The sequence below is a fragment of the Medicago truncatula genome, chromosome 6 (genome assembly GCF_003473485.1).
Source record: "Medicago truncatula cultivar Jemalong A17 chromosome 6, MtrunA17r5.0-ANR, whole genome shotgun sequence".
In the NCBI taxonomy this organism is placed as follows: Eukaryota; Viridiplantae; Streptophyta; class Magnoliopsida; order Fabales; family Fabaceae; genus Medicago; species Medicago truncatula.
In genome coordinates, this window is record NC_053047.1 from 11,189,422 (window position 1) to 11,214,919 (window position 25,498).

Consider the following 25,498-nt stretch of genomic DNA (forward strand, 5'->3'; position numbering starts at 1 on the left):
AAATTTAAAAGATTAAGTTACCACCAACAAAGTTCCTTAAAAAAAAAAAAAGTTACCACCAACAAAAGATTGGTTCAAGTCCTCGGGAGTTAAATTTCAAACTCATGCGTATGAAAAAAATTTAATTGAAAGGGAATAACACCTTGTGTGCTCCACAAGTTCTCTGACGGAGATTAATCACAAGCGGTGAAAATTTCGTATCAATATCACAGTTACAATAAAAAAAGTTTTAATGATTTTTGTTGTCAAATACAATTTTAAAGATGAAAATAGTGATTCTAACAACATCATTTTTCGAATATCCCTATTTTTTTTGTTAAGAAATTCACAATACTACAATTTCTAAACTAAATGCTGAAATACAAGTCACAATGATTTCGGATAAAATTTTAAATAAAACAAAGATGAAGGATTACAAGTCACAATGATATTATAACCTGCATTATATATTAAACAATAAATACAAGGTAAAATTACTCTCAAAAGCTCTTTATTTTAACATAAAATTTCAAATTCATCATTTTTGTAAAAAGAATAAATCCAACTCACCATTGTTGTAAAAATAAAAATAATAAAATAAAGAAGAAATTTGAACCATAAATCAAGTCAAGAGAACTCAAGAATAATTGTGTAACTCAAGAAATTTGAACCATACATTACTCTTAAAAGTGTTGCATGGAAGAAAAATTAAAGCTAGAAATGCATAGATATAATATGAAAATGAAAATTTGTACAAAAGCAATATCATGGTAAATATAAAAGTTCTTGGATTCTATAATGTCCTATCTTTAGAGCACACACAATCTCATGATAGACATCATTGCTTCTTTTCTCTAAAAAAGCTGCTCCTTCTTATCATGCCACCATCTCCAGCTGCAATTAAAAAGTATTAGTTAGCAGTCAAAAGATTTGGGCATCTTCATATGCCTTTCACATGCAGATTTTTAAAGTATGAGTGTTCACGAGTCTGAGTCTGGTTAGATAGAGTTTGCTCTAACTTGTTATCGAACTTGATCAATTTAGTTTGATTTGGAGTGAATCTATTCGTATTTGTGAATACTCCTAACTTAATTTCAAGAAATATAATTTGGTTTTAAGAAAAATAAAAATAACTTTTCATCTACCGAGAAAACAGACTCAAATTTATTCCCATTTTGAACCACCGTTAAAAAATTCGTTGTTTACTTTAATTATTTTTTGTCGGATAGTCTATAAAAATTCACTTTTAAGTTGAATAAGTGAGACGTGCAGAGTTTGAACCCCTTTCAATTAAAAATCTAATTGAACGGAATGTCCTCTACATATATTATGCAATGTCGCTAACTGAACTAAGTTCACGGAACAACATTCAGAATATAAAAGTGTTGATTATTTAAAAGGAGTATGGTAAAATTGATTAGATTAGAGTTAAACTTACCAATAGTAATCCCATCTAGGTCTAACTTTCCTCATACGATTTTCACCATGTGGATAATCAGTTTCAGATCTTCTTGCATTTCTGAAAGCACAACATCCAATAGAATATATTCCTATAAGAAAAACAAGAATAACAACACTAAGAACAGAAACTTTGTGCCAATCTGTTCTTATGTTTTCAAGTACACCAGCTTTGCAAGAATCACAATCATAGCATAGTAAATTTGGTGCATTGTTCCAACGGTAGCAATCAATATCTTGATCCACCAATGTTGTTTCCATGTTGAAGTTGCATGTTGTTGGTGGTTTACAACATCCAGACTGCATTTATTCAACAATTTCATAAATAAATAATTAAATTATTAAACCAAATATAAAGTAGTCAATTTTTTTTATTTTTTTTTATAATTTAGAAGCATTGGTACCATGATTGGAGTGATTGGTGAGAAATTTAGAGCAAACTGAATTTTTTACATAAACCTTAATGATTTTGAAGAAATTTTGGGGTCGAAGATATAGCTCTAAATTGTGATCTGCAATTGCAGCAAGAATGTAACAATTATAGTCGTATCGACTTTATGTTAGCATAAACCATGTTTTTGTCTAAAAGTACACTTCCAAACAGATAAAAATGTGTATTTTTCTAAAAGTATACTTTCGAAGTATACGTGGAGTGAAAAAAGAAATCTCCTCTTTGAACAAACAAATAGAAGAAATAAACAAGAAAAACTCAAATGACATCAATTTCTTGACCGGCACTTAAGTACTGTTCGGCTATCCAACGACAGTTTAAGTGTCGTTTGACACTTTTAAGAGTAGTACAATCACTTTTTAAATTGGTATAACCGATTTAAAAAATCTTTTCGAACTGCATATAACTATCGGTGAGGTGGCTGAGAGAAAAAATGGAAGCATAAAGAGCAAGTTTCATACCTGAATTGGAGACAAATCCCTTTGCATATAATCAAGAGAGGTCCAAGAAGCAAGTTTTGAACAAGTATTAGACCCCATAATACAACTCTTAATAGTACTCCAATATTGATGATCCTTAATCCTTTTCTTCAACCAAGGTGAATAATTTTGAAGATGATACTCCATATAAGTTCTACCAGGCACTTCAACACCCCCACCTTGAGTAGTCACAACAAATCCAAATATAGTCAAACCAATAATTGTTCCTATAAGTAACAACATAACCACCAAATAAACCCAAAGTGCCCATGCCACATGAAAACATGCTCCTATGAAACCAACTAGTGAAATCACAAGAACAATAAATCCTATGATTAAAAGTGGTTCTTGGAAGAAATTTTCACATGCTGTTGTGCTCCTTGAAATCCATAGTCCTGCTCCTATTATTGGTATTGATGCTAAGAGTGTGAAAAAGTTCAAGAACCCTATCACTGAATTGCTAAATCGATGCATCTCTCTTAATTTTTCTAACTATTTTTCTTTGGTTCTTGTGAAGTTTCTTGCACTTTATAATAAACTTTATTCTATTTTGTTAAATTATTGTGTCACTTGCATAAAGTTTTGAGAATTTCAATATACTTCTATTCTTTCATTTTTTTTTATCAATGTTCTCTTTCTTGAACAATGTTATTCTTGAAACTTTATTTATTTGATAATAATAATAAAAATAATAATGATAATATCACTATAAAATAAAATAAAAAAGTTACATCTTATTCTTAGCTTAACTAGTAAGATATTCTCAATTTTTGAGTGGTTCTCTTCTATGCCTATCCGATAGGAATATAATCAAATCAAAGAATTAGTATCAATATTACGAAGGATCTTTTATGGGGTAGAGATGAATCATAGGAAAAAGTTTGCTGTTGGATGGAATAGAATTTTTGTCAATTGAAAAAAAAGTAGAGGCCTAATGAGTATGGTGAGGAATCATACTATATATAAATTGCTTAATACTAAACATGATTACTAAACATGTACATGATGCAAGACACGACATTCATTATTCAATGCAAGACTCGAGCTACAGCTACTCTGTCGATGCACGAGGATACATTTAACTTTGGACACAGATGAGAGTGTCGTCAACATCGATAGAGATAAGTAACATCTACTCGGAGTGATAAGTGAGATGTCCTACCAATGCTCGTGCCTTTATGTAAGACCCCTCTACTCACACACACAACCCGGTTGAGTTAGCTCGCTGTGGTCATCATTGCATACTTTGGCATTTGCTCGCCCAACATCGACTTGACACAACGATACATGACATACTAACTATAAGGTGTGTTTTCAATTTTTTTTTTATGGCAGTTTAATGGAGCAACTTGGATGATGAAGATTGAGAAGGAAGATGATACATGATCATTTAGCCATAGGAGAAAGGAAGTTTTTTTTTTTTTTTGGATGTTTAAGGATTTTCAATTGGCATATATATAGAAGAAGAATGAAGTTTACGTGTACAGTATATAAAATTTGGAAGAACGGAAAGGGGGTTCTCAATAGTAATAACTGGGGAAAGAAGCTGCGAATAGAAATATGTGAAATGATAGAAGGGTGCTCAGCAAGTAGAGTCTGCAGTGGTAGGCCTAACTTATGGGATGCAATGCAAACATAAACTATAAAAAGAAGGGGTGCAGATAGTAGTCTAACCAAAACAATTTTTTCCTAATTTTAAAGTACAAAAAAATGGATATCACTTTTTTTTATCACTTTTTCTTCACATCCATCACTTATATTATTTATCCAAAATACTCATTTTATAAACACTAACATTTTTATTCAAAATAAAATAAATAATTACTAGATTAAGCTGCAACAAAAAAAAATTGCTGGATTAAGCAAGTAAAAAATTAATACACCAGGCCAAGAAAACATATAAGTACAATAAGTCTCAATATTATTTTTTGAGGGGAAGTCTGAATATCATTAATATATGTAGCATATCCGGTAAGAACTAATATTTATTGTGAGAAATGAGAACTATTAATAATAATCATTAGATATATTAAATAGCTCGAATTAAAAAACTTAGCTAAAACATCATGTGGGTTATGCGGCACTCTATCACCTACATCTATCTCGTCAATTTCATGGATCTAATACTATTTTTTTGTTACTCATATTATTCAGTTAACCCCTATGTAAGTAGCCTTTTCTGAGAGATCGACAACCGAATCTGATACTAATTATTAAATATCTGACTACTTGGGAAACCCTCCATTAAAAGTTATTTCTCATTCAACATGTTTTTGTCGAAAAACCACTCAAATTATTTACGTAGCATCTCATTCAACATGTTTTTGTTGAAAAATGTTGTGATCAATAACTAATTGTCTTTAATTAATCAATTTAACCAACAAAACAATGTCTTTAACTTGTTATAGTTTTCAACAGAACTTCACCATATATCAATTAGTTAGGCTCTGAATGAAGTGAACATAAATATTTTGTGAGGTTGAATGAGAAGTCGATAATTGTGCTTAATACATGAGAATAAGAGAAAATCAATTGTGTATTATACATAATTGATTTTTTATTTCATTCTCATATATTAAATATGACTCTAGAAGTCATGTATATCAATCACCAAGAACACAACTAACCAACTACATGCATGAATTTCAAATCCATTAATCTTAATTGTTCATGTATTAAATATAAATATTAGAGTCATACATAACGTTTGATAATGAATATTATATATGTTAGCTGGAAATAAAAATTGATTGTAAATAAATATAGAGTAGACTAAGCTAGACCACTCTTGAGAGACTAGTTTCAAATAGTTCAAACGATCTCATATTAGCATAAACTCAAGTTTAGGTGAGGAGTACAAAGTAGTTCATTTGGTTTAAACGGTTCGATGTTCTTTTTCACTTGAACCAATTTTTATTGTTTATTAAGTCCATATATATGACTTAAGTCCATGCATTAACCATGTTGCTTCTCAATATAATTACCAACTGCTTCTCAATATATTATCGTTGCATTTATATTAATTTTGAACTAGTTTACAATTAAATTAACTCTGTTTTTTTGGTTATAAAAGTTAGTTTTAACTATTCAATTTTTCATTCACATTTGCTCTATATTTGAACTATTTATTTTACCCCTTTTTAATTGTTTCTTCTATACATTTCTTTTGCAAAATGAACCCCAATCACCAAGATTTTCTATATTTTTAATTTTGTTTTAAATATATGTTGTTTTCTTTTTAATGTGTTCTGATATAATTAAAATAATTTGTTTGAATTATACATTTTAATGTAAAATATATATTTATAGTATATTATGAATTTAGTGGGACCCATTTTAGAGTTTTTATGAGTGACATGGATATTTGAAAAATGTAGTTGAGTGGTTTAAATAATTGAGAAGTGTGAAGTAATATAATATATTAAGTGGGGTCCATTTAAACCATCCATATGGGTGGAATGAATGTGGATGCTCTAAGGTGACATACATCCTTTGAACCTCCACGCACAATGAAAGAGAGAATGGTGGTAAGGTGAAATTCCTAAAATATCCCTGCACATGGGGTGTACATGAGTGGTATAGAAAAAAAAATTGTCAACCAATAATTATTCTTTAGAAAATATCATTTCATTATTTATAAGAATAATAGTAACTTTTTATATTTATCGTAAAAAATAATCAATATTCACTATTATGAGCAATAAAAATTCAGATAAATTAACTTGTATTTCGCTAACACTTTTGATAATTTAGCTATTATAATTGTAAATGATAGAAAATATTTTTATTAAAATAAAATAAAAAAAACAAGTGGTTTAGCTATTAATTTAAAAGCCGAGTATATTGATACACTTGAATTTTCTAGTGTATGGTAGGAATTGTCTCACACACATATAGCTGCACGACTTTTGAGAAGTCATGTAGCATGTGTGTTTTTTTTTTCTTTTTTTTTTCCAGCATTAAAATGTGATTCTACAACCTTCAAAAGTGAAACTGAATTTTTAATGGTGTTTGGTTTGGCTTTTAAGAATTGATTCTATCCTCTAAAATTAATTATCCTTAAAGCTACAAATCCTAACTTCTAGTTTTTCTAGAATCAATTCTACATTAAATTTTCTATTTTGATTATTACAACCTATTATTTTCCTTTATCAATTCTCCTTTTTGAATTGTAATTTAATTTGATGAACCAAATTTAATTAGAAAATTTAACAAACCAAATTAACCCCCGATAAATGTTTATGGTAATGACTTACCAAATTTTAAATTTTTCTTTACGGTGTCCCCATTCAGATTTACTGTATTTTTTCTTTTACATTTCTTTTACACTATATTTTTTTTTTATCATTTTTGGCAACTAACTCTAATATTATTTAACTTAAATATATTTTATCAAAAAATATAAAATATATGAACAAATATTTTGTAAAAAAGATTAGTTTAATGATCGTATTTATTATGTTTTAAATTAATATATAGAAAAATTATTTATTTAAATTAAATAATATATCTACATTTAGTATTGATCTACATATATATTCGACTTAGACACATTTGCTTGAATTTAGCTATGTCCATTTTAGTAATTATACATTCAAAAGAAATTTTGATAAAAACTATCCAAACAACATTCAGTTTGTTTAATTAATTCTGCATTATTGCATCGAGACATAAATCAATTCTCTCAAAATCAATTCTGTCAGAATCAATTATATCAAAATCAATTATATCTAAAGCTGAACCAAACACACACTACCTCTTTCTAAAATCATATTCAAAATCAGAAAAATTATACAATCACTTCTCTTGAAACAACAAATTTGATTCCCTTAATTTTGTGTCATATGCTTTTTCCGCCACCTACCAATCAACACTCCTTGGCGCCATTTCTTTGTTGTAACCTCCTAAAATGAGTTTGAAAAGAACTATTGGATTTTCAACTCAACATTTTAGGAGGTTTATTCGACAATATTTGAGGTATGTGTAAGATACTCTTAAACCACTGGTCCATATTTGGGAGATGAATTAGATTTGATAACTAAATTGGTATACAAGGCGATAGCTGATATAAGTATAAATTTGGAAAGTGAATGTGACATATTGATCTCGGATCACGCTCGAGATAATGGGGCAAAATAGCTCATGTTTATGGCCATATTATCCATGTTGTTTGTGAGAAGTGTACAAAGCATTGAAATTATTATGGTGAAGGTGTTGGTGATCCGCTTGGTAGATAAATGCGAACGACATAGCATAGGCAGAGCGCCCACACTAATGAGTATAAACTAAGAGAGTTATATGGATAAGCTTAATCATTAAATTTAAAATGTACAACAATGATTGATTAATAATTAGAATGGAAACTTGAATGTAGTATATATAAAATATTACATTTTAATAATTTTCTTCATTTATTTTTTATTCTGACTGTTTTTTCATATTAACTATTTGATTATTTATCTTTATACTGTTTTATTGGATTTTTTTTTGTTGTTTATTTTTAAGTAAGAGAGTATAAACCGGTTATGTTAATCATTCAATTAAAATAAAAGATATAGGAATTAATTTATTTTATTAGCCATAGAATATGAGTGATAATCAATTTTGATTAAGTCAAAATTGGACCGGTTCTTGTTTGCAATTCAACATCTTAGGTGAATGTTTTGTATAATTTCTCACTTGGGTCTGATTTCATGGACACTGATTTCCAATTTAATGGCATGCACATGCTTAAACCATTTCATAGCTATTACATGATAATAAAACCCATCCTTATGCTTTTAATTTCTTCAATTACATTTAACCAACCAATAAATACTCCTGTCTCTCACAAAGTTCATCGTGTTGCTAGCCTCATGCACATTATATTCCTTGTTTCAATTTTTTTACAATTGCATTTATCCATTCCTTCCTAATAGAGCTACAACAGACCATTTCTCTTTAATAGGTAATCTCCCAATTTAATTTTCATCACTGCATTATGTTTCCATTTCTCTTTAAAAATTCATATTTCATTTATGTTGTTAAAAAATTCTAATTTTTTTTGGAGAGAATTTTACAATATTCTACACATTTCTGCATAATTTCATTAAAAAATACAAAGGCTACACATAATTTGACTTAAAATAGAGACGAAAAGTGGTGATTGAAAATTTTATAGAAGTTAAAAGTCGAAGGAAAATTTTAGAGGGACTAAAATGAAAAGTTTGTATATATCTAAGGGAAAAAAAATATTTATTTCGAGTTAAAAAACGTGTTTCTTCATCTTCTTCTCTCCTTCAACCGAAAACCTAGATTTATTCATCTTATCACTTCCTTCTTCAATGAAAAATCTAGATTTCTTCTTCCCACTTTCTTCAACAACAAAAAACCCATATTAATTTTGCCCTCTCTCATCATCTTCTTTAACAAAACCCAATTTTATGATTCTCTCTTTTTTCATCTTCTTCTATTTTCTTTTCTCTATCCCGTCTTCTTCTCTCTCTCTCTCTCTCTATCATAGCCCCAAATTTTACCTTAAACAATATATTGACAATTTTTTTTACAAAGATAAGAAGATGTATTTTTTATTATAAAAACTAAAAACAAAATTCTAGATATTTATAAAGATCGTTTAGAAAATTAACCCTTATTTAAATAATCAGATAAAGTTCAATCAATAAACGTAAAAAAAACCGATATGTTAGTGTCCGACACGAGACAACATAAAACATATTAAATTTTTTAAAAAAGGGTTAAATATGTTTTTGGTTCCTATACATATGTCAACTTTTTGTTTTAGTCCTTCTAAAATTTTTCTTCAACTTTTAGTGCTCCAAAAGTTTTTCATCTTCAATTTTGATCACTCTTTTAAAGTAAATTCATATTTTTGAATAAAATTTTGCAGAAAACTTTATAATATTATAAGAATCTCGCACAATTTGTTTAACGAAACATGAATTAAATATGAATTTTTATATTTTTGGTAGTTAATAATTCATATTTAATTTATGTTTTGTTAAAAAATTTTAATTTTCTTAGAGTGATTTTTACAATATTCTACACATTTACACACAACCTCGTTAAAAAAAAAATACAAAAATTAACTTAAAAATAGAGAAAAAAAACAATAATTGAAAATTTTGTAGAGACTAAAAATTGAAGAATTTTTTGAAAGGGACTAAAATGAAAATTTAATATATTTATAAGGATAAAAACATATTTAACAAAAATAAAAAGAAACATAAAACATATGAACGGATTCCAAATGTACTTTGCATAACAGTTTAGAAACCAGTTGAAATCCGTTTCTTACTTTCATTCATTTTTCTCTTGCTCGGTTCTCTTTGTCCATACCCTCCCCATTCTCCTATTCACTCCCTCACTTTCTCGCCGGAATTTTCCCTTTCTTTCCCGATAATCTCCGGGAAAATTTCCGGAGCTCGATCAAATCTATATTCAGGTAATCTTTCTTCACTCTTTATCACCTCATCGTTCACTTTGGTTATCGTTTTCGTTGAATTCAATGAAGATTTTGTAATTTGTTCAATTTTTTAGGTTTTAGGAAAACCCTAGGTTGCTTCTTCATTGCGGGAATCTTCGGGGGGGAAAGGTTCCGGAACTCGAAAAATTCCGAATTCAGGTAAAGTTTCTTCACTGTTTATCCGAAAAGGTTTTGTAATTTATTTAATTTTTTAGGTTATTTTCACCGTTTGGAAAACCCTAGGTTGCTTGATTGTTAAAGATAATTGGTTTTTAAGTTGATGAATTTTAGATTTGGTGTGGAGTTGATTTGATTGATTTGAATTTTAGATGCTTCAATTTTCTAGGTTTTCGCCATTTCGGAAAACCCTAGGTTGCTTTTAGAAAACTCTAGTTATTAGTGAGGATTGTTTTTTGAGTTGATGAATTGTAGATTTGATGTGGAGTTGAGGTGAATTTGTTGTTGTTGATTCGGATTTCGGATGTTTTGTTGTTGTTGTGGCTGTGAGTGAATAGATGCTGTTTGATTGATTTTTATTTGGTTTTGAAAACCCTAGGCTGCTTTGATTATTTGTGAGAATCGCTTGAGTTGATAAATTGTAGATATGGTGTGGAATTGAGGTGAATTTGTTTTTGTTTTGGCATTCATAGCTCGTTTCGATTGACGTATTTTTGAGCTTATTCAAAACAGCTTATGCAAATAAATAAGCTTTGATGTATTTTTATTCATAAGCCTATTAAGGTAGTTTATGTAAAAACAACTTATGGAGATACAATTTTCGTTAGCGAGAACTTATGAACTGACATAAAAGCTTATTTATTTGCATAAACTATTTTCATAAGCTAAAAAATAAGCCAATCTAAACGGCCCTCAGATGTTTTGTTGTTGTTGGTGGTGCCTTGGTGGTGGTAGTGGTGACAGTAGATGTTGTTGGATTGATTTGAATTTGGTTTTTTAAACCCTAGGTTGCTTTGATTATTGGGGACAATTGGTTTTTGAGTTTATGAGTGTAGATTTGATGTGAAATTGAGGTGTATTTAATTGATTTGTTGTTGTTGTTGTTGTTTGTGGCAGTAGTGGATATATGTTGTTTGGATTGATTTGATTATTGATGTCGCTGGAGCCGATACCGTTGGATCGAAAAAGCTCGTCGTTGAGAGAGAGGAAGCAGGGGAGTTCGGAGTCTTTAGGATCAGTAGCAAGATGGAGAGGTTCACCGTCACCTTCTCATCATAATCGACGACCGCATGAGTTTAATCGGTCTGGTGATTTTCGGAGACTGGCAGGTAATTATTTTGAATACGTTTTTGTGGTTTTGGTTGTAATTTATGATTTTGAGTTTTTGAATTTCTTTGATTTTGGAACTAATTAGTACTATATTGATAACTCTTTTGTTCTTAATGATTTGCTGTAATATGATCTTTTTGTAATTTATGATTTTTTGAACTTTTTGATTTCTTTGATTTTAGAACAGATTAGAGTATTGATTCCTCTTTCGTTGTTAATGTCTTAAGGATTAGCTGTAATCTAATTTTGGTTGGTTTTTAAACTCGTCAATTTCTTTGAGTTTGGAACAATTAGGGTTTTGATTACTCTTTTGCTGCCATTGTCTTGAGGATTGATTGTAATTCATGATTTTTGAGCTTGTCAATTTTTTTTTTTTTTTTTATATATTTTGGAACTAGTTAGGGTTTTGATTACCCTTTTCTGTTAATGTCTTAATAATTATCTAATAATAATATAATTTTGGTTTTTTTTTCAAATTTTTTTTTATCTAATTTTTGTTTGTAATTTATGATTTTTTGAGAATTGAGAAATGTAATTTATCTATATTAATTTCTTATTCTTTTTTCTAATTCCAATTTTTGGTTTGAATGTCTTTTGAAGGTCATCGTAGGATGGGTAGTTGGCAACAATTTCCAGAAGAACGTGAACACATGTTTTCTCGATCTTGTGACAAGAAGCTGGAGGAAGATAACTATCGGCCGTCATTCTCTCGAGGAGAAGGAAGGTATGAAAGGGGAAATAAGGAAAGTAGAGGAACCTTTAGCCAGAGAGAATGGAGAGGACGTTCATCGGAAAATGTGAACAACGCTCCGAATATGTCCAGGAGGCAAACCGGTGCAAGTAATGACCGCAAGTCAGTTGATGATATGCTAACGTATTCCTCTCGTCCAAATTCCGACTTAGTAAATACTTGGGAGCAACATCAAATGAAAGACCAACATAATAAGATGGATGGTGTTAATCGGTTTGGTATAGGTCAAAGATGTGATAGGGATAGTTCTATGGGTACAGTTGACTGGAAGCCACTTAAATGGACCCGACCTGGATCTTCACGAGACTCTGGTTTTAGCCGTTCAAGTGGCATGAGGAGCTTAGGAGGGACAAGTTTGTTGGGAAGCTGTGAAGGTAAGGTTGGGTTGCAACAAAAATTTGTAACTGCTGATGAGTCATATTCAAGGGAAGCTGCTACATTTCGTACTTCTTCTGCTCCATCTGAAGAGACAAATTCTAAGAAGCCTAGGTTAAATTGGGGCGAGGGACTTGCAAAGTTTGAAAAAAAACAAGTTGAGGTGCCTGAGGTAACTTCAAACAAAGATGACCCTGTCTCACCTCCTTTTAATATGGAATCCAATAATTTCCTCAGTCCTGGCTTAGTAGATAAAAGCCCAAAAGTTTTAGGAGTCGCAGGTTGTGCATCTCCTACAACTCTATCTTCTACACCTTGCAGCTCTTCACCAGGTATTTTGGCTTTCTTGTTACTATTTATAATTTTATAATCTTTTTATTCCTTGTGTGAATATGGTACCAGATCAAAGCAACTTGATTGGTACAAGTGTTTACTATTGTTTGTGAAGTAACATATTTGACCCTCCTCAGTGTATATCTTAGATTGTGTGTGTTCAGATTTGTATTAAATGAATAAATAATACTCTAATATCTAGCGAGTCATTTATTCAGGTGTTTGAATGTGTATGTTATTTTCCTTGTGTGAATATGGTACCAGATCAAAGCAACTTGATTGGTACAAGTGTTTACTATTGTTTGTGAAGTAACATATTTGACCCTCCTCAATGTATATCTTAGATTGTGTGTGTTCAGATTTGTATTAAATGAATAAATAATACTCTAATATCTAGCGAGTCATTTATTCAGGTGTTTGAATGTGTATGTTATTTTCCCTACTATGCATGGTTTGTCTAAACCTGAGTTTCACGTTGTAGCAGGTGCAGATGATAAATTGTTTGGAAAAGTTGCAACTTTGGACTGCGATGTTGAAAATTCGGGTTGTTCACCCGGTCCTGGGTGTCAAAGTCATCTGCAAATGTTTTCTTTCAACTTAGAGAAGGTGGATATTGATTCATTGACTAGGTTGGGCTCTTCTCTTGCTGAGTTATTACCACAATTTGATAATCTCAACTCTATCGATTGTAGTGTATTAAGTTCCACCACAATGAATAAGTTGATGTTATTGAAGGCTGACATTTCAAAGTTACTAGAGGTGACCGAAACTGAAATTGATTCACTTGAAACTGAACTTAGATCTCTAAAATCTAAATCTGAGGGTAGATTTTCATGTTCGACAGCGATTGGCTCTCTGGTATGTTGCAATTCAAAATCTTGTGATAAACATGTTGGAGCCTCTGACAAGGTTGCGCATTTTGAGCCATTGCAAATTGTATCTTCTGATGACCTTGTTGTGGAGAAGACACCTTTTTCTTCTAACTTGCTTGACAATCCTGAACCTGCAAGGTCTAAATTTGTAGAGCATCTTCCCATGATTAATGCAGTCTCTAGATGTGATGTGGGGAGATATGGTAATTGCCTTGAAGACTTGGATGGAATTCAATCTACTTCTGTACAATGCTTAGTTCCCTGTACTTATAGGCATGTTGCCAATGTTTCTTCTTGCGGTAATAATTCATCTTTGGAGGTTGTTTCTTCTTGCGGTGATAATAATTCATCTTTAGAGGTTAAAAATGGTGTGGATGCTAAGTCTAGTGCAAGCTTCTATTCTAGCACTGAGGATAATTTATATGATCAAATTATTTCTTGCAATAAAAAAATTGCAAAAGAAGCATCTGACGTAATTGCCAAGTTAATGCCTGAAAAATGTCGCAAGAATAATAATATCGGAGCTAGTAGTAGTTCATGCTCTCATGATGGCACGTTTATTATGGAAGGATTTGCAAAGAGAAGACGATCAGCAAGATTGAAGGAGAGAGTTGTAACACTTAAGTTTAAAGCATTGCAACACTTGTGGAAAGAAGACTCAAGCTTACTGTCTACTAGGAAACACCGCCCAAAATCTCAAAAGAAAATTGAATTAGATCTACGCACCACAAATAATGGTCATCAGAAGAAGCGGTCTTCTTTTCGTTTTCCTTCCCCTGGTATGGATACTTCTTTAAAATTGTCACATTTACATTGATTTTGTTGTGTTTTCTATTACGTAGATCTGTTGTTGTTATGGACAGAACTTAATGCCATTATTTAATTCTTGTAACCCATCATAGTTTGTGGGAAACAACGTCAATTGTTATTGTTGTTATTTTATTTAATCATACATTCAGACAATTACGACATTATGCTTTTCCTTGGTTTCATAAGGCCTTTGGTGCTTTGTATGGCTTGATTGTTAACTATTTGATGATGGTGATGATGTTTTGGTGCTTCATATCTGTATACTCTGTGTGGTGCTATTACTTAATTTTGTATTAGGCATCAACCATGTTAAGTAACTAACATGCTTGTAAATTATTAAACCTTCATATTAATACCATTTGATGAATCAAATCCTAGGTCTTGCAGCATTGCGCTGATGCTTATGTCTATTAGGCAGTAGTTTTAGAATTTACATGTGTCTAATATGGACAAGAACAAGTAAAATAATAGCTTGAAAATAATTTTAGTGTTAATAAAGTAGTTTGTTAATGTAAAGTTGTGTGTACATTACTCCCTAAGCTATAGAACGTAGTTTTCCAGAACCCTTTTGAAATATTTCCGTGTTAATTTAGAATCTTGGAGAATCAATAATTAGCTCCTTGAGTTACTTTAAGATAAAAATGTTTTTTAACGTCCCATTTTGTGAACTACATGGATTTATCGCTCATTAATTTCACACTTCCTTTTCATCAACCAAATTTATTCTTTTTATGAGATATGTGGGAGACCGGTAAAATAAAGAAAAGAAGACGGAGCAGCTTATGCGATAGTGTACTGTTTCTCTAGTGCTCTACCCTTGTTTATAATTGAAAAGACCCACATCCCACATCAAATAGAGAAATGGTCTAAAAAGAGTTTATAAAGAGAGACATCCTTCACCTCACAAACCGGTTTTACAAGAATGAGTTTGACCCAATATAAAACCTAGCATAGTATCAAATTCTATCTTGGGCTGCTTACCATTTATATCACACAACAAGCACAAGTGTCAGGCTTGAGGTTGTGTTGTTAATAACGACACAATTGCGGAGCGGAAAGGACCTATGGTGCGATGCTTTTACTAGATATATGCGTTCAACGGTTGAGGTGTTCGCAGCCATGAATCGCGAAAAAGTCACAGCCGAATAGCTCTTTCGCATCCGCATCTTCATTAGGGAGGCCACAATCTCCCATTTTCACTTTCCCGGCCACAATCATCCGTTTTCCAGCTATTACCCTCACATGTCAAGAAGAAACAAAGAAGACACACGAAAGAAGAATAAAAGAAGATATAGGAAGAAAGAAAGGCCGATGACTAGAAGATGCAGTGTGCGGCAGAAACAATTAGGTGGCAGCACAGAAAAGGCTGCATACCTTTTGGAGAAGATGAGTTTTGTTTTAGGATTTAGGGAGTGGACATCTCAGTTTTAGGGTTATCTTCACGTAATGGGTCTACACTAAGCCAAACAATGGGCCATATATTTCCTAATATCTAAAAATATTCCTGTGGGTATAAAAGTGTAAAAACATAGGTAGCCAATCCCGGATAGCGGCGCGAAGAGGCTGACCCCGAAAGTGGGATATCGGAATGACCACTATATGATAATATTTTGGGCAAATTACATGAATAAGACTATAAAAATAGATTCAATGTAAAATTAAACAAATTACTCAAAACTTACGAAACATTTATAAATAGAAATAAAAATCCACGAGTCTTGGTCAAAACATACATTAAATACCAACAAAACTTAAATGAATGTCTAGCATGGGAATAGAAAAAGAGGAAACAGAAGAAGAAATAGAACAAATGGAGGGAATGAAACAATATCATAACAGAGTACAAACAACAAAGTAAAGAAAAAATGAAAGGAGGAAACAATAAATGGTTGGCAGCGCGGTGGCTGGTTAGCAGAGCTGCCTCGTGGAAGGGAAGTCTGGAAAATATGATGTTCTTGCACCAGAAGAGTTCACAGGAAAAGGAAGATAAGAAAATGAGTTCTCACGTCTAAAAAAAATTAATAGTAATCTGGGGTTTTCTTAGCAAAATCACTTCCACATTTCAAAAGCGCAATGCGCTCAGCTTCCGGTGACCCGCAGACACAAAACAGCCGCGGCCTTAATAGGCGCTGCAGCTGCCATGCTCCATCGTGATTGCGCTGTGAACTGCTGCTATTGACTACCGTGAAAACCCAATGATATATGGGACAACCAATTGGACCGACATTTCCCGACTAAAACAGTGTAGAAAAAACTGCAAATTAAATCAGAGACAAAAATACTTTCAAAATACTAACATATCTAATCTAATAAATATAAAACTAAAATGGGAAAAAAAACAATTCTGTAACATATTCAGTAAAGATGACTTAAAATAATACATTTAGTATATATAGTAGTAATTATTAGTGAATATAAAAAAACATTAGAATAGCGGCTTTCCCGCTTTCGACTAACGGCTATCCCAGTTTTAGCGTCGGCCAATCCGTGCCGCTATATGAGATTAACACATAGAAACTGTTTTGTTCAGTTTCTCTTCATTTGGGCTTTGCTCTTGATTACTGTGTTCTATCTCACAGTGTGTATCCAAGTTCGTGTTGCTGCGACTTCTGCACTATGTTCAGCTATTTCTCGTTTGTGGTTCACATTTCTTCTCCTGTTTTTGGTCTTCCTTGTTGCGGTTCATGTGCCCTTAGCCATATATGCACAGTGCCATCTTACTGGTCATACCCTCTTGGGATCCTGAATTCTAGATTCACAAAAACATCTCACAACATTAAGCTCGGTAATGATTTTAAAGGGAAATTAATTTAAATTAACAAGGTATGAGTGGTGGTGTTAAGAAGATGGTGATGATTTTTGCCTTAATATCATTCTGTTGTGGTTGTGTGGACAACTAAAGTGATGAATCATACATTTAGATGACATAACAGATTTGAACGAGTTAGAAAAATATTCCTTACATTATTACTCAAAATGTATTAAGAGACCAAACTTGGTAGAAATTTCAATGTAAAAATTCTTAAATATTTCAAACAATTAAGATCGATTTTTCATTAAATAGAGTTAAATGCATCTTGAAAAGTCATCAATGAAGATTATTATGAAATGACAAAATCCTAGAATTGAACTGATACGACTAGGACTCAAATTGTAGTTAACAGAACAAATTATTGTGAACGGAACAAATTATGATGGTTACCAGAAAAGTTGCGGGAGAATTCTGATGGTGGCAGAGAAAGTTCTTGAACTTCTGATGTTGATCCCTTTTCCGTTTTCTATGCTATCCGACATAACCATAGATTGGTCCCGGAGAGAACCAGACCTATCATAACTGTACAAGACACCTACATTACCATCCGTGCCCTGTTTAAACTCACCACCAATCACAGATGCATTAGAAACCATGTTTACATCTTCATGATTTACTTTCCCATTAATTTCCTGCGATTCATCTAAGTCAGCTGTAGATTCCTGGTTTCCATAGGAATAGATTCATCATGATACGCATTCTTATCATATGCTAGCTGGTCCACACCTGTTTTAGTGCCTGATGTATCAGAGTCATTAACTGAACCTGTCTCTGCAATGCATGCATTATCTGCATCGCTCCTGCCACCATCCACATCATCATCCCCCGGTAATCCAACAATTTCAGCCCTTTGACCTATGAGATCCATTCCATTGTGTTTGTGAGTCTTGCTAAAAAGTACTCTGCACTGGTATTGGGATTTTGTTCCAACATACTGTGCAATCATTGCAAAATCCTTACCGTAAGATGATAAAGCATGAAGGAATGCTGCCTTCTCCACATCTGTCCAATCAGTAAGCTCCACTTCACCACTGCTCTTGTTGGAACAAGTTTCTTGGTCAATATCCCGAGTAATGACCGTCATTAGAGGTTGTTTGTTTATAGATCTCGCTTTCACAGACTTCCCGACCCTTTTACCTCTCACATGAACAGCTGAGCTAGTTATGCTGGAACTTGCCGCCTCGGACAAAAGACAACCACTACATATACTAGTGAATACACCAGCTGCAACAGTCGCATTTTCATTTCGGATAATGTTAAAACAGTTTGGCTTCTCTGTAATGAAGCTGACCCCCGTTGACATGGCCTTATTATCATATCCCCTCCATAGGGCACGTCCTGAACACGTTTTCCGATTACATGCAATGCCAACAGCCATTGCTGAAGCTGCACTCAAAATATCAAGTGAAGAAGTGTTCGCTACAGGATTCCATTTAATACCTGACACCATCAAGTCAGTTTTGGATTTTAAAAACTTCCCTAGCCTGTCATAATCTTTTTTCTTAATTTTCTCAAAACAATCAGACTTATGATTTTTGTATTAGAATTCAACACAGTCTGCTGTTGTCTTGTGGTCAAGGAAAGTAGAAATTTTTCGAAAATCTTTTCCAAAGGCCGCAAATTTCTCCAAGAAAACCTCTCTCTTCTGAAGTCTAAGGAAAGTAGAATATTTATAGAACTACAGTGCCACTATAACTGCTATTTAATAACTTCATTTTAGGAGGAACATTTATGAACATTAATTCTAAATCTAGGTTTTACAGTAGCTCTGTTCTAATATAGGTTTGTTTTGTGCTTCTCTGTGTTGGGTTCTGCTATCGACTAGTTAATTTGATGAACTGTGACATTTACATTTCATAGTAGCTATGTTCTAATTTAGGTTTGTTTTGTGCTGCTCTGTGTTGGGTTCTCCTATTGACTACTTGTTCATTTGATGAATTGTTACATTTGCATTTCATAGTAGCTCTGTTCTAATTTAGGTTTGTTTTGTGCTGATAAATGTACTCTTTTGTCTATTTTGCAGCTGCAAACAAACTAAGATTGGTTCCAACATCTGAGATGATCAAGTATACAAGCCAACTTCTCTCAGAATCAAAACATGACATTCACAGAAGCACCTTGAAGATGCCAGCATTAATTTTGGATCAAAAAGAAAAAATGAATTCAATGTTTTTATCTAGTAATGGGCTGGTTGAAGATCCTCTGGCTATTGAGAAAGAAAGGGCCATGATAAACCCTTGGACTTCAGAAGAGAAAGAGGTTTTCTTGGAGAAATTTGCTGCCTTTGGAAAAGATTTTCAAAAAATTTCTACTTTCCTTGACCACAAGACAACAGCGGACTGTGTGGAATTCTACTACAAAAATCACAAGTCTGATTGTTTTGAGAAAATCAAGAAGAAAGATGATGACAAGGTAGGGAAATTTTTTAACGCCAAAACTGAACTGATAAAATGGAATTCTGAAGCAAACACTTCTTCGCTTGAAGTTTTGAGAGCAGCTTCAGTGACGGCAGATGGTATTGCGCTTAATCGGAAAATGCGTTCTGGACGTTCCCTATGGAGGGGTTATGATAATAAGACCATGTCAAAGGGAGACAAAATCATTGCAGAGAAGCCAAACAGTCATGCCATTATTCAAGAGGAAAGAGAGACTAATGCAGCTGCTGATGTATTGGCTAGTATATGTGATGATTTTCATTTACCTGAGGCAGCGAGTTCCTCCATAACTAGTTCAGCTGATCCTGTGAAAGGCAAAAGGGTCAGGAAGTCGGTGAAAGCGAGGGCCATATGCAAGCAACCTCCGATGCCAGTCATGACTCAAAGTATTGATCCTGAAAGTTGTTCTGACGAGAGCTGCGGTGAAATGGAGCTTACCGATTGGACAGATGTGGAGAAGGCAGCATTTCTCCATGCTCTATCATCTTTTGGAAAGGATTTTGCAAAGATTGCTCAGTGTGTTGGAACAAGATCCCAATTCCAGTGCAGAGCATTTTTTTGCAAGACTCACAAACGCATTGGAATGGATCTCATGGGTGAAAGAGCTGGAGTTGTCGGATCACCGGGGGATGATGATGTGGATGGTGGCAGGAGCGATGCAGATAATGCATGCATTCCAGAGACAGCTTCAGCCAATGGTTCTGATACGTCAGGTTCTAAAACAGTTGTTGACCAGCCTGCATATGATAAGAACCTGTATCAAGAGGAATCTAATCCTTTGGTAGCCAGGAACCTGTCAGCTGAGTCAGATGAATCTGAGGAAATTAACGGAAAAGCTGATCGCAAAGAAGTAAATATTTTTTCTAATGAATACGTGACCGGCAGTGAATCTAAACTGGGCACGGATTGTAATGCAGCTGCCTTGTACAGTTTTGATGGGCCTGGTACTGTCCAGCACCAGAGTGCTATAGTTATCTCGGATAGCACAGAAATTGTAAAAGATAAGCCGAGTGAAGGTGGAGGTGCTGTTACAGAATTGGTGTCTGATATGGGGACAATTGAACCATGCTGCTCTAATTCTGCTGCTGAGGGTAGACTGGTTTCTGATGGTTCTTCTGGGCTTCAGGGAAATGAATTGGAAGCTTCAACTGTATGTCGAGTTGATACAGATGAAGTTGTTACAGATGTTGTAATTGAACTGAAAGACAATGTCCACAATTCAAGAACTTCAGGGAATACTTCACTATCACCCGTGGAAGCATCTTGTTCAAGATTGAGTGCTGATGCTGAAAACGAGCCCCAACTATGCCTTGAAAAACCTCAATTCTCAGGTTTGTCAGAGGGTCCTGTCACAAAATTGAATATGAATATGATCTGCAGCAGTTCAGCAACTGAGTTACCGCTTTTGCCACAAAAGGTTGAACAACAAGGTCCTCACAAAAGTCTGCAGTGTTTGCCAAATTCAGAAGATACACCCAATGTGAAAATATTCGGGAAGGTACTAACCATTCCTTCATCCACCCAGAAGCCTAATTCAAGTGCCAAGAGAAACGAAGAAAATGGTACCCATGATAATACTGGTACAGAATCAGCGAAGCTGAAGGTTTATGACAATGATTTCCGGGGCATTGATTTCAATGCCCCCATCATGAATTCTGGTCATGGGAGCACAGTACAGCCTGCATTTTCACCACCACTTCCGGATTTCAATGCTCCTTATATGGGCTGTAGTCATGGGAATACAATACAGTCTGGTTTCTCATCACTCCCTGCTTCTTCCATTTTGCTCGCGAAGTATCCTGCTGCATTTGGTCTGAATGCGCAGCCATTTATAGATGACGACATGCGGAGAGCAAATGGTTCAGAAGAGAAAGAGGATCCGAGTAGTTAGACGTGTTCAGAGACAACAACTCATTGTATTATAACTTTTCTTCATCCTCTTTTATTTTTTTAGACCGGTAATAATTTAAATATGGCTGCAGCCATGTCATTGTTGTATTTTATAGGAATTCTTGAATAATTTTTTAAGATATTTAAGGGCAATTGCCCATTTTGGGTACCTTAACCCTACACACTGCTCATTTCTGCAATGGTGTTGCTGTTTAGATACTATTTACTGGTTTTTATAACTTCTTGAACAGATAAATATATTTTGACAGGGATGGCCAATTTGACTTTTTGTTCAGTGGATTTTACCTTAAAATGGAGGGTTTATACCTTAAAATATGCCCTCTAAATGGAGGATTAGTGGATTTCTTGAAAAACCACCTTCTTGTGGGCGCGGTTATGGTGCATAAGGAAATCCTTGTGCACCCTGCATAAATCAAGAAATGGTTTCTGTGAGTTGCACTCCAAAACATTAGATGTACTTAATGGTTTCCAGCACCCTGCATAAGGATTTCCAGCACCCTGTATAAAATTATGCCAAAACCATTTTGCTGTGGAAATGGTTTCTGTGAGTTAGTACTCCAAAACCATTTTTGAATTGGTTAATGGATCCAATTTAGTGTTTGTTTGTTTTAGTTTAAAAAAATAGAATGTGTTAAAAAAATTTGGAGATTTTTTTTACTAGAGATTTAAAAAAAATCTGAAACTAGTTCTATTTGTTTATTATCCATAAAAGTCACTTTTATAAAAAAAAAATTATTTTAACTAGGTCATGTGTATTATTTTTAAGTCAAAATGATTATACTACAACGATTACTCAGTGGAATAAATAACCAATACAAAGGTACGGATTGCTCTACTAGGCATGGAATGGAAATCAAGCACTAATTCTAATAGCTTCTTAATTTACAGTTTGTTTCATTTTTTGATCAAATAACTTTTTCTAAAAATTCTTAATAAACACTTAAAAAATGAAAAAAGTGGTATTTTTTTATAATTTTTTTCCTTAAAAAAATCTATAATATATGCACCCTTATTTTAAATTTAGGCTTAAATATGTAAACTGTTCATGTAAGTTCGCGTGTTTTTTATTTTCCTTCATGTATCTTTTTTTGTTCTAAAACAACCTCTGTAAGTTATAAACGTTTTGATTTTGGTCCCTACCATCATCTATTACAAAACGTCTGTGGCAAATAGAGGATGACGTGTCACACAGTTTGAGGTATAAAATTCAAAAAATAAAATTCGCAGAGGGACCAAACTTAAAAATTTATAGAAAACTTCAATTTCTTCCTTTATTTCCTCTTCTTCATGATCTATGGGTTACCATCCTCATCATCATATACGTGCCACACCTGATTCTCACCAAAAGAATCTTATATATAGCCCACACCTGGATCTCACCAAAAGAATCGAGATTCTTTTAGTATTCTTTTGGTGAGAATCAGGTGTCGGATGTATATGATGATGAAGATGACATCCCATAGATCATGAAGAAGAGGAAATGAAACAAGAAGATGAAGTTTTCTATGCATTTTTGGGTTTGGACCTTCTGTGAATTTTGTTTTTTGATTTTAGTCCCTCTAACTTTGTGACTCAGCATATGGAACGATATATCAGCGTCGACTGCCATGTCACATCGCCACACCATCCCTTGTTTGCCACATAGACGTTTTTGTAAAAGATGATGACGACAGGAACCAAAACCAAAACCAAAACGTTTATAACTTACAAGGGTTGTTTTAGAACAAAAAAAGATACATGGACAAATACAAAAAACACGCGAACTTACACGAACAATTCACATATTTAAGTCTTAAATTTATTATGATTAATATAGATTCATATTTTTTGGTTGGTAAATATTTTTAACATATCTGCTGCCATATAAAATTATTATCACAATCACAAGTAATATAGATTTATTTTTTTATTGATAAATATTTTTAACATGTCTGCTGCCATACTAAAATCATTATCACAATCACCTATTACATAATTTTAAAAAATAAATCAGGCTTAAGAAAAACTATAATACCGTCTATTGTTGCCATTGAACACATCTAACTTTCCAAATCCTCTTTCGCTCCCAAAGATTCAACCTCTTATTTTCTTCGTTTCCCTTAAATAAGCAACACTCATGCAATTCCTGCAAGAAAAAAAAAATGGTGTTTTATAATCATGTTGATGAATCTTCTTGAGAATGACATTATAGTTTTATATTGGATGTGTATTTATAAAATGTTAAATAAGTTTTTTGTCCATAAAAAAAAATTAAAATTTCATTTTTCGTACTCATAAAAAAAGTGGCATGTTTGCTTGCATCTTACAAAGTTTTCAAGCACACGGTTTTAGATCTTGCCAAATTCAAATTAGTTTAATTATCCTTAAACTTTTCGATTTTTATTTTGATATTTTGGTATTTTAAAAAATACATATTTGATACATGCCATGTTAAAGAATTATATATTTTTTTGAAAAAGTTATTTTTATATTATTCTAAACATGCTTATGAAAAATTATTCAAAATTTTTAAATCTTTTAAAAAATTAAACAAATTTGAATTTAGTGGAGACTAAATTTGTGTTATTGAAAATTGTATAGAGAAATAACATGTCACTTTTTTTTTACTACAAATGAAATGTGGTAAAGTTTTAGGGAAAAAACTTATTTAAGCCTTTTATTAATTCAAATGGTTCGAAACTCTTACAATGAAGTCAAAATTATGAATTTTGAATTCATTTACATTGGGCTATCTATCAAGAAATATTCACAAATCTAGGTTGCATGCAGTCTAATTAGCTTGAAGTCTTGCAATAAAAACTGATTTGGCTGTCCGATTAAGATTAGATAGTCGAGATTTAAAACAGTTTAAATCAAGAAAAATATTCCTTAAACATGAATTGTCCAATCTTAATTGGATGAACAGATCTGCACTGAAACTGCACAAGAGATCAATGCTAACATTTGGATCTAATAAACTTTTCAAAACTGCTTAAAATCAGGAAATCAAATTAGATCTGGACGTCTGATTGAGATTAGACAATCTATATTTAAAGCAGATTAAATAAAGAAAAATCATGCTTTAGATCTGAATTGTCTGATCATAGTCAGATGTCCAGATTTGCTTTGGAATTTCACAAGAGATCAATGCTAACATTTGGATCTAATAAACTTTGCAAAACTGCTTGAAGTCATGCAATCAAAGTAGATCTGGCCTTTTGATTAAGCTTAGACGGTCTTGATTCAAAGCGGTTTAAATAAAGAAAAATCATGCTTTGGATCTAAATTGTTCGATCTTAATTAGATGTTCAGATCTGCTTTGGAATTGGATAAGAGATCGATGCTAACATTTGGATCTTATGCGTAATTACACCAATAGTGATTCATCGAGGATCCAAACACATAAATCTATGGTGATATCATTAATTGAGAATATTTGAATTTTAAAGCTCAATTAAATTTCAATTAAATCAGTGTAAACATATCAAATTTAATAAAGATTTTTTTTGTGCATACCTAAGGCTTGATATAATTCGCACAAGTAGCGTTGGAGGCGACGATTTGGACAAGGCAGCCGATGCGTCATACAATACAAAAATTTGTCAAGCTCTGGCCGATGGAAGACTGTAGAGGAGTTAAAACGATTAATATTAGGGTAGGTAGTTGAGAGTGGTACCGAAGAACATGATTGGTGGCCGAAGAAGGATGGATGGTCGAGTTGAATTTAAGTTGGGGTGAGAAGGGTTTAGAGTGAGCGGCGTGGAAAGGCGGAGGGGATGAGGTAGGGTGACAAAGGGATCTAGGGTTTGAAGCAAAATATGACAAAGGTCTAGGATTATGCAAGTTATGATAACATATAAACGAGGGTAAATGGTAAAAAATCGAGTGACTATGCGCCTGTAAATATTTTTTTTACTTGTCTATCATATAACTCTTCAAAGGTAATTTTTTTTTTTATGGATTCGCATAATATTAAATTATTGAATGTGATGGCAAAATATGAAATCAATTAAACAAAAAAATAACATATAAAAGGAAATGGCAACCAAATTTTTAGATCGATAAGATAATAATTTTAAGAGTAAATTACACTCATCTCCCCTC

The 25,498-nt window shown here is 32.8% G+C and overlaps 2 protein-coding genes and 1 long non-coding RNA gene across 5 annotated transcripts; 1 reads left to right on the forward strand and 2 right to left on the reverse strand.

Moving 5' to 3' along the window:
• Nucleotides 1–601: 601 nt before the first annotated feature.
• LOC25495913 (tetraspanin-6) lies at nt 602–3,014 on the reverse strand. Its single transcript, XM_013596174.3, has 3 exons — nt 2,350–3,014; nt 1,418–1,737; nt 602–873 (listed from the first exon to the last, which is right to left on the reverse strand). The coding sequence occupies exons 1-3, from the start codon at nt 2,839–2,841 to the stop codon at nt 834–836; spliced, it is 852 nt and encodes a 283-aa protein (XP_013451628.1). The 5' UTR covers nt 2,842–3,014; the 3' UTR covers nt 602–833.
• Nucleotides 3,015–9,631: 6,617 nt separating this feature from the next.
• Nucleotides 9,632–21,585, forward strand: LOC25495914 (uncharacterized). Of its 3 annotated transcripts, none has more exons than XM_024786254.2 (6): nt 9,632–9,808; nt 9,904–9,988; nt 10,904–11,115; nt 11,717–12,574; nt 13,057–14,226; nt 19,093–21,585. In XM_024786254.2, exons 3-6 carry the CDS (start codon nt 10,941–10,943, stop codon nt 21,393–21,395), a joined length of 4,506 nt encoding a protein of 1,501 aa, XP_024642022.1. In that variant the 5' UTR covers nt 9,632–9,808; nt 9,904–9,988; nt 10,904–10,940; the 3' UTR covers nt 21,396–21,585. The 3 variants fall into 3 exon arrangements, with proteins under 3 accessions (XP_024642022.1, XP_024642024.1, XP_024642023.1); XM_024786256.2 differs by having other exon boundaries at nt 13,060–14,226; XM_024786255.2 differs by having other exon boundaries at nt 10,907–11,115.
• On the reverse strand, nt 16,969–25,208 carry LOC120580924 (uncharacterized). Its single transcript, XR_005646713.1, has 3 exons — nt 24,911–25,208; nt 23,430–23,540; nt 16,969–17,006 (listed from the first exon to the last, which is right to left on the reverse strand). It is a non-coding gene; the product is annotated as an uncharacterized lncRNA (long non-coding RNA).
• Nucleotides 25,209–25,498: the final 290 nt, after the last annotated feature.

Coding starts and splice junctions, on each gene's coding strand:
- LOC25495913 (XM_013596174.3), bottom strand. CDS start 2,841: ATGCATCGATTTAGCAATTCAGTGATAGGGTTCTTGAACTTTTTCACA. Junction 1,738..2,349: donor GGGATTTGTCTCCAATTCAG/GTATGAAACTTG, acceptor GAATAAATGCAG/TCTGGATGTTGTAAACCACC. Junction 874..1,417: donor CCTAGATGGGATTACTATTG/GTAAGTTTAACT, acceptor TTTTAATTGCAG/CTGGAGATGGTGGCATGATA.
- LOC25495914 (XM_024786254.2), top strand. CDS start 10,941: ATGTCGCTGGAGCCGATACCGTTGGATCGAAAAAGCTCGTCGTTGAGA. Junction 11,116..11,716: donor TGATTTTCGGAGACTGGCAG/GTAATTATTTTG, acceptor TGTCTTTTGAAG/GTCATCGTAGGATGGGTAGT. Junction 12,575..13,056: donor ACCTTGCAGCTCTTCACCAG/GTATTTTGGCTT, acceptor TTCACGTTGTAG/CAGGTGCAGATGATAAATTG.